Source organism: Mustelus asterias, chromosome 2 (genome assembly GCF_964213995.1).
Source record: "Mustelus asterias chromosome 2, sMusAst1.hap1.1, whole genome shotgun sequence".
Taxonomy (NCBI): Eukaryota; Metazoa; Chordata; class Chondrichthyes; order Carcharhiniformes; family Triakidae; genus Mustelus; species Mustelus asterias.
This window is the reverse complement of record NC_135802.1, coordinates 106,330,395-106,346,978: the sequence shown is the minus strand read 5'-3', so window position 1 is coordinate 106,346,978 and position 16,584 is coordinate 106,330,395. Positions and strand designations below refer to the sequence as shown.

General features: G+C 38.8%; 2 protein-coding genes across 3 annotated transcripts in view; one reads left to right on the top strand and one right to left on the bottom strand.

Moving 5' to 3' along the window:
* Positions 1–7,923, top strand: part of tax1bp1b (Tax1 (human T-cell leukemia virus type I) binding protein 1b) — a 137,053-nt gene extending 129,130 nt beyond the window's left edge. The window contains exons 17-18 of the mRNA XM_078239869.1: positions 2,619–2,710; positions 2,809–7,923. Of these exons, the coding sequence (XP_078095995.1) occupies positions 2,619–2,710; positions 2,809–3,010 (294 nt within the window). The 3' untranslated portion in view covers positions 3,011–7,923. The remainder of the gene's footprint in view (positions 1–2,618; positions 2,711–2,808) is intronic.
* A 713-nt stretch (positions 7,924–8,636) lies between these two features.
* Positions 8,637–16,584, bottom strand: part of jazf1b (JAZF zinc finger 1b) — a 253,273-nt gene continuing 245,325 nt past the window's right edge. For both annotated transcript variants that reach the window (XM_078239887.1, XM_078239894.1), the window contains one exon: positions 8,637–10,711. In XM_078239887.1, coding sequence (XP_078096013.1) covers positions 10,535–10,711 — 177 coding nt within the window. In that variant the 3' untranslated portion in view covers positions 8,637–10,534. The remainder of the gene's footprint in view (positions 10,712–16,584) is intronic.

Genomic DNA, 16,584 nt, shown 5'->3' with positions numbered 1-16,584 from the left:
AAAATCAACTTTCCAGTACAATGAGGGTGAGGTATCCAATGGAAAATTATTTCCAATTAACATTTTCATCTAGGTTTTTAAAACTTGTTAGAAAATATGTTGGCTAAAAATGTACGTTAGAAGTGATTTTTTTCAAATCCCTTCAGAAATATAATCAAAATATCCAGATATGTGGTGATATATTATAGTTCCCATTCTGTTAAATTAATTAACACATCATTGTCAAGTATAATTAGGAGCCTATTGTGTTTTGTTATTCCAGTTCTGGAATGTGGATTTATGTAAATACAGTGGAGCCCCGTTATAACACGATGGTTGGGGTCCATAAAAGCGGGGTCGCGCTAAATTTACCAATTATTAGCGGAAAAGAAAGGGTCCAATGACACCACCGCGTTATATGCGAATTCGTGCTAAATCGGGGCGCGTTAAATCGGGGCTCCACTGTATTGTAACCACGTAAAAAAGAGGCCAAACTTTCCCGGCCCTTGCTGCCGGTGGCATCTTCTGGTCTCACCAGTGGTATCCCCTCTACAGCGCATGCCCTAGCAGCGGAGAGTGCAGGATGCACAAAACCCCAAAGACAGCAGTGGGACTGGAATATCCCACCACTGGCCAGTGACGGGCTGTCTTCGTCACCAGAAAATCCCACCCAGAAGTTTGATCTGATAGCTATTATGGTCATTAATCCATAATTGGAGATGCCGGCGTTGGACTGGGGTAAACACAGTAAGAGTTTTAACAACACCAGGTTAAAGTCCAACAGGTTTATTTGGTAGCAAATACCATTAGCTTTCGGAGCACTGCTCCTTCATCAGATGGAGTGGAAATGTGCTCTCAAACAGGGCACAGAGACACAAAAATCAAGTTACAGAATACTGATTAGTATTCAATTAGTATTCAATTAGTATTCTAATCAGTATTCTGTAACTTGATTTTTGTGTCTCTGTGCCCTGTTTGAGAGCACATTTCCACTCCATCTGACGAAGGAGCAGCGCTCCGAAAGCTAATGGTATTTGCTGCTAAATAAACCTGTTGGACTTTAACCTGGTGTTGTTAAAACTCTTACTGCATTAATCCATAATCCATACCTGTTCTGAAGTGGATATTTTGTTATTGATACTGATCCAGACCAAGATGAGTATTTGGAATGCAAGTTCCTATGTACTAGTACTTTCAGCATTACACGTGTGAAATGTTACTTTGCAATAGTAGAGGAACTGTTTCTGAACGGAACTTTTTATTGTGGTGATTCTTGTGCTGTGTAAGTGTTACGAAGCAGGTGGCACAGTGGTTAGCACTGCTGCCTCACTGCGCCACGGACCCGGGTTCAATTCCAGCCTCGGGTCACTGTCTGTGTGGAGTTTGCACATTCTCCCCGTGTCTGCGTGGGTTTCCTCCGGATGCTCCAGTTTCCTCCCACAGTCCAAAGATATGCGAGTTAGGTTGATTGACCATACTAAATTGACCCTAGTGTCAGGGGGATTAGCAGGTAAATATGTGGAGTTATGGAAATAGGGCCTGGGTGGGATTGTGGCCGATGTAGACTTGATGGGCAAAGTGGCCATTTTCTGCACTGTAGGGATTCTATTCTAAGTGGAGGTTGATCTCCTCTCTGAGAGCTAGCACCTAACCATGCAGAGGCGTATGTCACTTTATAATCTGTTAAAAGTGTGTGAGAAATAGTATGATCTGCTCCTCAGCAACTTTTTGTGGTTAAATCAAAAATAACTACCTGAAACAATCTCTGTAAAATCAACAAGTGACACTTTATTTATCTAACTAACAGTAAACAGGTTAACTAAACTATTAACAAACGGAATAAAATACTATTCTAATGGAATGCTGTTTAGATATATATAATTCCCACTTATTAACAAAAAAAATAGAATTTTTAATCACTCTCAAAATTTCAGCCGGTTTGTCGTCTTCCAGAATCTTCTTTCTTCTGTCTGGAATCGCTGTCTTCTTTTGATACATAGAAACATAGAACAGAACAGGCCCTTCGGCCCACGATGTTGTGCCGAGCTTTATCTGAAACCAAGATCAAGCTATCCCACTCCCTATCATCCATGTGCCTATCCAATAACCGCTTAAATGTTCCTAAAGTGTCTGACTCCACTATCACTGCAGGCAGTCCATTCCACACCCCAACCGTTGCTATTCAGATGAGGCTTTGAGCTAAAAGCTATTAGCTGTGGCATAGAGCAGTTGCTGTCTGTCTCTCTGGAACTGAGAGCTGTCTCTTCTACCCCTGATGACATACTAACATCCCCACAATAGGGTTGGTTCTCAGATTACCAAAACATCAAATTTAAATCTAATAGGCTGTTGTTATCCAAGTGCCTAATTTAAATTGATTGGCTAAAATTCAGAAACAGCCTGTTGTCTTGGCAACACTACGTTTGACCTTTGATACAATGTTTCAGTCTGTATATGCACCTGTATCTCTTTTTAACAGAACTTTAGATATTTAACTTTTTTTAAGTACAGAAAAAGCACTAACTTTTTAACAGACAATTTTACAAACCCCAACTTTGCAACAGTAAGCAGTTTAATTATCCTGAAAATTTTCTCTCATTTCCTAGTTTAAATGCTTAATGTTGTCTTACTTTTGACAGGATGAAGATGAAAGTGGTTCACCAGTAGGTATGTCTGATCCTCCAGGATTCCTGCTACAAGAACGAGGTGCTCACTTCTGCTTTAATTCAAGGCAAGTTTATTTCTTAGACTCTCTGAATGGAATTTTCCTTGTAACTGCTTCCATTTAAAATAAACAATTACTCATTGTGTTTTACTTTTAATTTGTAGCCTTGATCTTCACAAGAAGTGTCCACTATGTGATGTGGTATTTCCACCAAACTATGATCAGAGCAAATTCGAAGAGCATGTTGAAAGTCATTGGAAGGTGTGTCCCATGTGTAATGAACAGTTTCCACCAGATTGTGACCAGCATGTATTTGAAAAACATGTCATGACACATTTTCCTGAAAGTGTTCAGAGCTTTGATTAAATTACAAAGCCTATTTTAATTTCCTTGGTCTGTAACTAAGGTTGGCTACATTGGATTTTAACAATTTAGTTAGTAGACTACATATTGCTATCACTGAACGGCACCCCCTTAATACTGGGCTAAAGAAGTAGTTTTGCTATATCCAAAAAAATCTTTAATCTCATGTATGCCGCACAGCATATAACTGTTATGTAAAAGCATGACTAATCAGTGCTAGTTACTGATGTGAATAGTTGCAGTAGAAAACAACAAAGTATATCTTATTTGAACACTACTTGCAATGCATTGTTAGACCATGGATAGTAATCCTAAAATTGATTGATTGTAGTTTAACTTGTAGAATATTAAGCAAAAGCACATTTCCTCCATATAATCTATTATGGATCCTAAACTGTATAGTGTTTCATCCTTCAAAACCTGTGACTATTTACAAATATTTAGTAGGACATTTGAATTTGTTTTAACAAGTTTAAGTGCATAAATCCTGAGTTTGAAATTTTGATCTCATTCTAACTCCATAAAAATATAAGAAATTAAGTGTGTACTTCTGCATAACTACCTAAATATATATTCTGTAAAACATTGCATTTCCACTTGAATGTTAAGAATATCCTGCATTGTGAATTTGATGTTTAGTTTCCCTTCTCTGTAAATGCCTACTGGTATATATTTTCTGAATACTTTTGCTATTATGTTAGATCAGAACATTTTATTTAAATGTTGTTTGTCACCGGTGATGGCATATTCAGCTTTAAATTGCAGTGAACTTCTGTTTATAATAAAGACGGGTTCAGCTGTTGGCAAAAGTTTCATGTTTGTTGCATAGTAATCCTTTGAATTATTGGAACAAAAATAATTGAAGCAGAAAATGAAGGTAACTTGTTTTATCCATTTAGGTTTTAAAGAAGGTTTAAAATGTATGTGTCACAACTGCAAGTGTACAGCCTACGCCTTTGTAAAAGTGAGCAAGAGATTCCTGCTTCAGAAATATTAACATCTGATGTGTTTTGAGGGATCCAGGCGTATCTTGACAGGGTATCTTTCCATCCCTCTCCCAGGCAATTGTCCGAGATTGATAAAGTAAAGTTTATTTATTAGTGTCACAAGTAGGCTTACATTCACACTGCAATTAAGTTATTGTGAAAATCCCCTAGTGGCCACACTCCAGCACCTGTTTGGGTACACTGAGGGAGAATTTAGCATGGCAAATGCACTTAACCTGCACACCTTTGGACTGTGGGAGGAAACTGGAGCATCCGGAGGAAACCCACACAGACACGGGGAGAACGTGCAAACTCCACACAGTGACCCAAGCCGGCAATCGAACCTGGGTCCCTGATGCTGTGAAGCAGCAGTGTTAACCACTGTGCCACAGTGATGTAGACTGTTCACAACCTTGGTATCTAACCACTTGTTCTTGCCACCATTAAAACGGCCCGTTTTGACCTCCGTAACATTGGCCAAATCTGTCTGCCTGAGCTCATCTACTGAAACCTTCATCTGTGTATTTCTAAGGTTTCGGCTTGATACTCTCTAGGTTGGTCTCCCACGTTCTATTCTGCAAACCTGGGATCATCCAAAGCTCTGTTGCTCATGTCCTGTCTCTCACCTTGTGTTCGCTGACTTGCATTGGCTCCCAGTTAAGCAATGTCTTGGTTTTAGGATTTTCATCCTGGTTTTCAAATCCCTCTGTGGCCTCACCATTCACCCTGTAACTCCTCCAATCATTGTAATCTCCTGCAGCCTCAGAGCCCTCCTTGAATTCTGGTCCTTATGCATTCCTGACTTTAATTGGCCAACCAATGGTGCCTGTGCTATCAGCTGCCAGGGCTCTACATTCTGGCATTCCCTTCTGAATCTTACTGATTCGTCACCTGTTTCTTCCTTTAAGATGCTTCTTTTTGAGCAATATTTTGGTAATCTGCCCATATGTCTCCTTATGGCTTGGTGTCACATTTTGTTTTATAATGTTCCTATGTAACCCTTGGAATGTTTTATTATATTGATGGCACTATTTACAAGGGTGCTATTTTTAAAAATCTGATGACATTTAAATTGCCACTTGTAGGATTGTTGTCGAATAGGTCCTAGGGCATTGAAAATGCAGGTATCGAAATGGCAATCACGCTACGACAAACCACTTTTGCTCCTTATAATTTCCTAGAATTGAATGCGTACCACAACCTGTTCGAAACCAAATTTAAACAATTTCATAAATTTGAATCATGAAAATTTTTGAATTTGAATTTAAATTTCAAAATAGTGAACTTAAAAAACCCAAAACAGTATTAATTGCTATTAGTATGACTCAACAATGAATCTACTGGTACTATTTTGTCTCAAAGTTATCTAATATTTTTGGTTTAAAAATAAGGTTTCAGGAAGGTTGTGGAGTGTGAATGAAACCCATGGCATCTTGCATCCGCCAGGGGTCTTCTGAATTAGATGGTAGAAGAAAAACACATCATAGGAACCAGGAATGAGTGTCGAATCCATTTTACTCAATGTAAATTACATACACAAAAAGAGAGGTCAGCAAAACAGTGAGAAGGATGGTGAAAGACTTCAGGAAGGGCGTAAACAAGGTATGGAATGGATGGATGAAATTTAATGCAAAGAGGTGGGCTTATGCATTCTGAGAAGAAAAACGTGAATCAATGGAAATATAGAATTCCTTGAAATTGCAAGTGCAGATAGATAGTGTCACAAAAACTTAGTAGTATTTTAGGGCTTAAAATAGATTGTTTAATATATTAATAAAGGGCCATGATTAACAACTGTTTCTAAGTTTGAAAGAGGCATTAAGGCTATGCTGAGTAGATAGCGTAAATTAACCAGAATGTCACTAGGAATGAAAAGCTATGATCACGAAGAGACAATTGAGACACTGGGAATGCATCCTGTGTTAATTAAAATTCACAATTGAAAGCACCATTGAAACAAGTGCTGCTGATTTCCTGCATGTCTTGAAAAGGCAGTCACACCAGTCCTTGGATGAGATGATAATCACTGTGTACACAAGGTAGGTGGAATGTGAAGTAACAACCCCAAGGTGGTGGAAAGGAACTTTCCAGACTTTCACACTAAATTGTTCATGGGAGTTTTTTTTCGCCTGCCCCTGAGAGTTAATTGCTGGGTTGCTGTGAATCATGATGGATTAATCTCACCTGACGAAGGATCAGTGCTCCCAAAACTTGAGATTTCAAATAAACCTGTTATAACCTGGTGTTGTGTGACCCATCATGATGGATTAGGCATCACACTTGTTTGGGGCAATCTTAATGCATCAAGTGGTCTTTTTCCTCTTTATGGCTGAATGGAGATGCATCATTTTAAAATTCAAGATTCCTCATCTCTTATTGCTTAACAGGAGATTAAAGCCTAAGGAACTGGTATTGATTTGTGGGTAAAGGAATTGTGAATTTATTATTACATTCACTTTTATTCTGCCTACACCGAATCGTTTCAACTTCTGTTGAATTGCAAAGAATGGTGTCAGAATTTTCAGTCAATTCACTGATTACTGGTACATTTGTGAACTCTGCGAAATATTAGCCTTTTGAAGTAAAATTCTAACGTATAGGAAAATATTTGAACATACTCCTCCATGTACCAGGAATTCTGGAGGATTTAGGTCACTAAAATCTCTGTGCCATGAGTAATTCTACTAAAAACTGAAGGAACAGTTCTCTGAAGTGAATGTGTCTGTTATTTCACTAGAAGAGGGAGGCCACTACCTTTATTATCAAATTGATGACTATAGTCACATAAGTTAGCATCACTAAATGGCCACGCCCTGTTCTTTTACTCAAACTGGGATCATTCAGAGTTAAGGAAAGAATAAATAGCTTGAGGAATACTACTGCCTTTGTTTGAGCCAATGATTGTACATGAAATTTGCTTGCAGTTAACTGAAAGCCTGTACTGTTAATGAAAAACATTAAATAACTTGTCAGGTTTAAATAATCTGTATTTGTGGGTATTAGAAACAAGGTATAGCTTTAAGGTTAATTTTGTGTTTCTGTATAAGAAAGGCATTCAAGCTTCATGTTAAAAAGATGCCTGCATGTTTGTGGGTTTTATTTCAAACTGTGCCTGTATTGTAATTAAAGGTTTGCAATGTGAAAACAAACAGGGTACAAAGAAAGACTATGCTGGTGCTTAGTAACCAGGGACCCATACTGAAAAGTGTAAGCACTTGTGGTTCAATAAAACCTGGAACCTAAGAAGAAAGCAGCTCTCGCACAAACTGGCAGCAGAGAGACAGGGCAAGGGGCAGAAAGCAAGTCTTGCAAGTTAAAGAGCAGTTGGTTCTAGAAACCAGGGAATGAAAAGTCCCAGAAAAACTGAAGTCAGAGGAACAAATAAATGGAATATGAACACTTTAGTTAAAGAAAGGCTCCAGTTAGAGACAGAGCTGAAAGGTGCAGACCTGGTGAAGTTTGCTAGTGAAAAGTCAGACATCTGAAATAATCCCACGGTTGGTGGCACCTTAATACAGCCTGTGAAACAATAGTGTTCTGTTGGTGTGGCTGTGTATCTGAGAGATTGAAATCCTGGAAGTGGAACCTTCGTGAACGCATCTGAGAGAAAACATTGCTTGGGGGAAGAATGTAAGGCATGTTCTTCAAGAGTGGAGTTTGGAAACACTTCTGTGGAAGTCAGAGTTCGAGTGAGAAGCATCTGGGGGATTTGATGAGAAATCCACAGAAGTTTATTGGGTGACATGTCTAACTACAGTTTGCCTGTTGTTTTAAATGGACTGTCTATTTACCAAGAATGTTACAGTACAAGATATATTTTGTAACTTGCATTATTCTCAACCTGCATACATCTGAAGATATTGGTGGGGTGAAGGAGTATTGTAGCCAATCTTTCATCCTTAATAAATATTTTCTTTTGTTACAAGTTAATTGGCAGTCCTGTGACTCTGTTCATCCACATCTCTTAACAAAAAAATAGTCTATGGAGCCAGGGTTCCATTTTGGGACCTGATTGTCCAGTCATATCAGCTGGAATCATAACACTTGTGATTGAATTTCCCCCCCTATTGCAGTTGGTAAATAAATAGTGTAATTGTCCAAATTCAGTTTGATGTAAACTTTATGGTGACAAAATCAGTTTTGGGTGGTAACAAAAAAAGTGTAATAATAAATTGGCAGCTAATTAAATACTCTGCCCTTTGACAGAAAAAAAATTGAGGTGGAGGATAAAATGGATTGTAAATTCATTATCACTTGATATACATTATAGCCCACGATAAATGTCAGTCTGTGTGTCACATTTGTAAGTTAATACTTTACCTCCATAATGGGCTGGCTTTCCTATATTTGCATTTGAGATTGACAATTTTCACTGATTTCTCTCTGGGGAAGTGCTTCACTTGGGCTTGATCCCAGCCCCAGATAGCTTGGCTGAGATCTGGAACTTAGAGTAATGAATAAATTTTCTTCCCGATTTTGACTACACTTTCAGAGCAGAAATACCTTAAAATATGTAGATATTTAGGATGTACTTTCTACATTTCCACTGTAAAATGAGAGAATTGTAAGTGCAGCTGCTAAAAGTACATTCCGGTAAACCCTTACTCTAATTACATTTTTGTGAAAACAGAAACCCATTTATTGAGTCAGAGGCATTTTTATTATTTATTTGTGACTTCTTACATTTACAAAGCAGCTTTTGTGTGAATTATCTGGGTGCCTTCAGTTGCTCACACCTCAACCTTACTTCCAATAAAGTAACATTCCCCCCATAGAACATATGAAAAATATAATTTAGAGCGCACTTTACAAAGACTTGACGATACAATTTGCTATACACAACAAAGTAACCCCATCCATATATGTTTCATAATACTGCCACAAGGTAGAAGCAAATACTTGTAAAATCTAATTATAGTAGTTATTTATCAAGAATTTACATGCATTGATGACAAGTTTGAGTGTTATGACTTATCCAAAATGCTGTTTCCATTTTCACTGTATGGAGCAGTACCAAGAAGGGCAGACTATTATGATCTCCTGCCAATAAGCCATCAAGACTGGAAATGACCAAATTTATCCTTACTTTAAAGTAAAACACTTTACCATCTATAAGGCTAGAATGGCAAACATTGTTCACATGCAGCTTAGTGATACCACGTGGAAAGCTTAATTACAAATGGAATGCAGTGAGTTTCAGTAACAAGGCATTGATGAGCTTATTAATAAGAGAAATTCACAAAAATACATTAACCATAAGTAGGAGGTTTAACATTAAAAAAATTCCGTGACCACCTCCTTAACATGCTTTGTCCTTGCAACCGTAGGCACATGCAAGTACAGTGGTTGCAGGTATTGGCAACACACAACATTTAAATCTACTTGCAACAGGTAACTACAAAGTGCTTAGAAACTCCATCGATTATGATGAAGAAGTTCAGTTCCACATAACAGAACATATTCAAAGTGGTATATAACAAGAAAATTATTAATTTTATCATAACAAATTGCCAAGAAAACAAGTATTTCCTGGAGAGGGAAAATTAAAAAAAGATATATAAAATTCTATTAAAAAAGTAATGTGCAAATCCCCTGCACGTTTCCCCTCTGGTTTAATAATAATTTTAATAACGCTTTGTAAATTTGTAGCTTTACATGTAGCAGATACATCAACATATTTCCCACACTGCTGTATCTTTACTGTACTAAACATCCACAAATTTACACCATGCTGACATTTACAATGCCTGCTGATATGAAGTAAAAGATTACAGTGATATCTGTAGCACATTCTGAATGAGATACAGATACTGGGGATTAATTTTGATTCTTGCCCACAGTGTGAAACTGGTGTTGGATTGGCCGCATGTCTCTTCCAATTTTAATTCTCTTTGCAATCAATGGTTACAAAAATTGGAAGAGATACATCAGGAGCAGCAGCCAAAAATCATCTGTTCCATATTATCGACAAGGTTAGCATTACCCCCACTGCATCTTCCATATGCTCGAAGCATTTTACATCTCACAGGGTCCACTTTGGTCAGCCAGCTTTTGGATTACGAAACTAGACAATAAAATTATAACTTTAAAAAAAAAGTTGAAAATACAACAGCTTTAAAATAAGTCAATGTATTCACCGCATATAAACATACTCAAGTGAACATTGGCAGTATGCAAATTTGAGGAATTTTTTTTCAAATAACTTTACTTTAGCACCTTATGTAATAACAATGGATTATAGGTAATATGAGCAGATGTACACATGTACAAAAGCATGTACTCTACAGTCCAAAGATACATTATTCTAAGAGATACAAACAATTTTAAGCACACACTTAAAAAGGCTGAAATTACTAGTGTTTGAAAAGTTGCTGAATTCATCCTACACCAGAGGATCATTCAGTTAGCAACTGCTGGTGATGCTTTGGATTGTTGGTATATCCAACCAGCACATAGACATACATAACTATATATATGTATATATATTATATACACACATACATACATACACACACACACACACACACACATTTTGTCTCTTTTACTGCTGCATTTTTCTAATGATCTCAGCAGACACTGGTGGGTGGAAATTGATGGTGTGATGCCTCAGACCCTGTGCAGTCTTGTAGCTCTTCCCACAGCGGCATTTAAATGGTTTGCGGACACGTATCTGTGTCCGATGACCATTCTTTGCATGGTATTTTATACCATTTACATTCTGTTGAGGAAACAAAAGCAGCATAAGTTTCAATTCAACATAAGAACAGTCAAATACAATTAAGATTGAGAAAACAAATAGTGCAAAGTTATTTTGAATAACCTACAGGCAATTTAAACTCCAGTACCATCTCAAATTAAAATGCTTTGGCTGACCTATTGAATTACAGAACACTTAAATCTGCTATAAGTGTAAAACAGTTTTCCCCCAAGATTTCCTTCAGCATCTCCCACACATACCCCAACCCCAAACCAAACCTAACCTCCCTTTGGCAGTTAAGATTCTGCCCAGAGAGTTTTTCCAGCAGTCAGGAAGTGCAAAACTACAGGCCATCACATAAGATACTGACAATCTCCAAAAGCTCAAATAAGAAATTCAGAAGGAATGTCTACCCAGAGCGTGATGAGAATGAGCAATTCGCTATCATAGGGAGTAGTTGAGATGAATAGCATACGGAGGGAAAGGGAATAGAGGATTATGCTGATATTGGAGCACAAAAGCTGGGGGTAGACTGGATGGACCAAATGGCCTGTTTCTGTCCTGTATCCTAATTACCAAATTTTACGAGGCACAAATTATTCTAGCATTTTAAACCAGGTACGTTAACTTCTGTTCCTCATCTACAAGGTTCTCTAAGATCCTTTTAAAGAAAGGACTTGCATGGGCCTGGAATCTTTCTGCTGGAAAATTTTGCTGGAGTGCACGAAATCACGCAGGCCATTGCTGGTCCTTTGGTTAAAATAGCCTGCTTATAGAACATAGAACAGTACAGCACAGAACAGGCCCTTCGGCCCACGATGTTGTGCCGAGCTTTATCTGAAACCAAGATCAAGCTATCCCACTCCCCATCATCCTGGTGTGCTCCATGTGCCTATCCAATAACCGCTTAAATGTTCCTAAAGTGTCTGACTCCACTATCATGGACAATAATATATCATCATCATCGTGAAAGAGATTTCCTTGCTGCACCACTATCAAATTGCCACAGAAAAAAAGTTAAAAATCATAAATATGCAAGGTCAAGTACAACTTCTACCAGGTGCCATTCAATTCCTATAACAGGCAGGCAGTCCATTCCACACCCCAACCACTCTCTGCGTAAAGAACCTACCTCTGATATCCTTCCTGTATCTCCCACCACGAACCCTATAGTTATGCCCCCTTGTAATAGCTCCATCCACCCGAGGAAATAGTCTTTGAACGTTCACTCTATCTATCCCCTTCATCATTTTATAAACCTCTATTAAGTCTCCTCTCAGCCTCCTCCGCTCCAGAGAGAACAGCCCTAGCTCCCTCAACCTTTCCTCATAAGACCTATCCTCCAAACCAGGCAGCTATTGATACTATCATTTAAATTAGGCCCAGCTTGTCTGTGGTGGGCAACCTTTCTGTGCCTAAAACCAAGTACATATAACATGGCAGCAAAAGCACAGCACAAAGCCCCTCACATCTTACCCTTATATTCCTGCTGGGAGCAAGGGTGGGAGAGGAAGAGATGGCAGTGTGGTGTGGGAACTAAATGTTGGCCTGTTGTGTGAAGCTGCAATTTTTTCCCCAGTGGCTGGTGATTAATTGTCTTCTATTTCTTTATAGAAGACTGGGGAGTGATATCATGGTGTGTTTAAAAGATTTGATCAGGTCGATACAGGGAAACCATCTCCTCTGATGGAGGGAATCAAGAATAAGGGGACATAATACGACAATTAAAGCCAAACCACAAGTGAAATTAAGAAGCGCATACTTTGTTAACACAGAGTGATAGAAATCTGGAATTCTCTTCAAAGGATTGTTGATGCTGGGACAATTAGAACTTTCATTACTGAGCTGGACAGGGTTTTTGTAATGATGGAATATAGAGTAAAGATTGGTAAATGGAATTCAAGTATAGATGAGCAATGATCTAACTAAATGGTGGAGCAGGCTTAAGGGGATGAATGGCCTATCCTGGTCCTATGTTCCCTTTTGTTCTTCTGTAAGCATAATATATTATCGTGCCTGCTTTCCCACTTTTAAACATTAGCCAACATTTGAACTTAACTTGTTATAGGAATTGAATGGCACCTGGTAGAAGTTGTACTTGACCTTGCATATTTATGATTTTTAACTTTTTTTCTGTGGCAATTTGATAGTGGTGCAGCAAAGAAATCTCTTTCACGATGATGATGATATATTATTGTCCATGACCCTTCTCAACATCCACTTCACCCTCACCCATTTGGAGTGAAGCACAAGATGCCGATTGTGTGACCATAAACAGGCCCATGGATCCTGGAGCCAGCAGTTTGCGGGGGATGGTTAACTCTCTTAGAGGGATGTACCCCCTCTTTGCAAAGGGAAACCCCCTGAAAATTGTGCACGCTCTTCCTTCCTGCCCTTTGAAAATGTTTTTTTTTAAAGCGGCCTGCCCACTCCCACCTGATTGGCATGGGCAGTGTATTGTTGGGTCAACTGGCTTGTTAACAAACCCAATTGATCCCTTGATTATCTTATTCAAATATGATGGGTGGGCTGTAGATTTCGGCATCTGCCAACTCCCTGTATTTTCGGCCTATTTCACCTGCCTCCCTGCTAAAAGCATGCTTGGCAGGGTCACATAAAAGGCAGCCTAAGGTAAGAGAAATTTCTGTACTGTAGGGTTTCTATGATTTCTATGAAATATACAGAATATAAATAGAAACATGTAACTTAGATAATAGAAACAATATTCTTTCCATTCAGATTTGTAATAACATTTACTTGGTAAAGCACAATAATATCTGAATCAAAAGACTATGGTCTGTACTATTAAAATTCAATTTACATATATTCTCTAAGAACTTTAAACACATACTTTTAAAACTTTCAACCTGTGTTCCCTAATGAGATTAAAGAATCTTTTTTATTCTGTTCAACAGTTCAAGCCCAACATTCTGTCCAATTCGCTGGCGCTAATCTATTGACAGAGGTGGGGAATACTTATTTGTGTGTCTGCATCATTACCCTTCTCCATATCAAGTCCAGCATGGATCATTAATTCATCCCCAGTCTGGCTGCTCTCACACTAATGGTGTGCAAGATATCAGAGAGACAGCCCTCCTGAATTTCAGATGAAGGCAGAGATTCCAAAAGCAAACTAGGAATTATTTAGTTCCAGTGGCACTGGAGAAAAGACTAGCTGTCAAACAAAGCACAGACAGGATGTAGTAAATTACAGGGTTTTTTCCTCCATTGAAGAGCTACTCTTCTCAATGCTTTGATAGTCTCTAGGGAAATTATCTTTCTATACTATGGTCATGGATTGTTTGCTTCCTGAACCAAAGAATTATGCCTTTAAAATACTCCCACTTTCCATTGTGTTTTCTGCCTCATCCTGTACTATCTGTTCAATCAGACCAGAATATAATCATCGCCACCGAATTTTTAACCAAGTGTTAGGGATTCTCGTGAACCACAGGAACTAACAATAAAAAGATTAAAAAGCGTATTGTGCCTTTGTGCCAGCTGCTGCAGTTGACAGTTATTCTATCCAAGTAAATGTAGTGCTGCATAATTATATATGGTAAAATTCAATTTAAATGATACTTTTTTGTTTCTTACTGTTAAGTTCTCTTCTGTTTTACTTTCACTATGTTGGCTAAAGGAGAGAGTCGGGGGTACACAACTGGCAATTTCAAAGGACTAAAACACTGAATTTCAACTTGTCTATCATATGCCTTGACTTGACTGTTTTACTGCCATGTAGTGACATATCACACTGGCTGCACCAATGTGTGACTCTTTAGAATTAAAAGATGAAGGTTTTTACTTACAAACCTCGTTGAATTTCCAAGTCCTCACGTGCAACAAGGTAGTCTATCAATAAAACTTGCTATGGGAACTTGTCTCAAAGATACTAAATATATGGAGATTAAGAATCTGCATAGTAAAGAACAAAGAAAAGTACAGCACAGGAACAGGCCCTTCAGCCCTCCAAGCCTGTGCCGATCATGATGCCTGCCTAAACTAAAACCGTATACACTTACAGCATCTGTATCCCTCCATTCCCATCCTATTCATGTATTTGTCTAGTTGCCCCTTAATTGCTGCTATCATACCTGCTCCCACCACCTCCCTGGGCAGTGTGTTCCAGACATTCACCACCCTCTGTTTAAAAAACCTGACTCACACATCTCCTCTAAACTTTTCCCTGCGCACCTTAAATCTATGTTCCCGAGTACTTGACTTTTCTACCCTAGGAAAGAGCATCTGACTATCCACTCTGTCCATGCTATTCAATCTTGTAAGCCTCTTATCAGGTCACCCCTCAACCTCTGTCGTTCCAGTGAGAACAAACCAATTTTATCCAACCTTTCCTGATAGCAATATCCTCCAAACCAGGCAACATCCTGGTAAACCTCTTCTGTATCCTCTCCAAAGCATCCACATCCTTCTGGTAGTGTGGCGACCAGAATTGTACACAATACTCTAAATGAGGCCTAACTAAGATTCTGTACAGCTGTAGCATGACCTGCGAATTTTTATACTCAATGCCCTGACCGATGAAGCCAAGCATGCTGTATGCTTTCTTGACTACTTTATCTACCTGCGTTGCCAGTTTCAGTGATCGGTGGACATGTATGCCTAGATTTCTGCCTGTCAATACTGCTAAGGGTTCTACTATTTACTGTATAATTCCTACATGCATTGGACCTTTCAAAATGCATAATCTCACACTTGTCTGATTAAACTCTATCTGCCATTTCTCCACCCAAGTCTCCAACCGGTCTATATCTTGCTGTATCCTCTGACAATCTTCTTCACTATCCGCAACTCCACCAATTGTTATGTCGTCTGCGAACTTACTAATCAGGCCAGTTACATTTTCCTCCAAATCATTTATATATGCTACGAACAACAAAAGTCCCAGAACTGATCCCTGTAGAACACCACGAGTCACAGCTTTCCATTCAGAAAAGCACCCCTCTACAGCTACCCTCGGTCTTCTATGGCCAAGTCAGTTCTGTATCTATCTTGCTAGCTCTCCTCTGATCCCATGAGACTTCACCTTTCATACCAGTCTACCATGAGGTACCTTGTCAAAGGCTTTACTGAAGTCCATGTATACAACATCCACTGCCTTTCCCTCATCAATCATCTTTGTCACTTCCTCGAAAAACTCAATTAAGTTAGTGAGGCACGACCTCCCCTTCACAAAACCATGCTGTCTGTCCATGCTGACTAATAAGTCCATTTGTTTCCAAATGTGAGTAAATCCTGTCCCTAAGAATCTTTTCCAATAATTTCCCTACCACTGACGTAAGGCTCACCAGCCTATAATTTCCTGGATTATCGCTGCTGCCCTTCTTAAACAAAGGAACAACATTGGCTATCGTCCAGCCCTCTGGAACTTCACCTGTAGCCAATGAGGATACAAAGATTTCTGTGAAAGCCCCAACAATTTCCGTTGTTGCCTCCCTCAGTATTCTGGGGTAGATCCCATCAGGACCTGGGGACTTATCTACTTTAATGCTTTTTAAGACACCCAATACCACCTTTTTGATATCGACATGACCCAGAATATCTACACACCCTACCCTAGGCTCCTCATCCATCAAATCCCTCTCTTTGGTGAATACTGAGGCAAAGTATTCGTTTAGTATCTCATCCATTTCCTCTGGTTCCACGCATAGATTCCTTCCACCATCCTTGAATGGACCAATCCTTTCCCTGGCTACCCTCTTGCTCTTTACATATGTATAAAATGCCTTAGGATTTTCCTTAATCCTGTTTGCCAAGGTATTACAAGGTAAAGATATTATTATTGTTGTTGTTGTTACTAATTGCAGCTACAACAACTGATATTATAGAGATAAACCAGGGAACTACAGATCAGTGAGTCTCACGTCAGTGGTAGG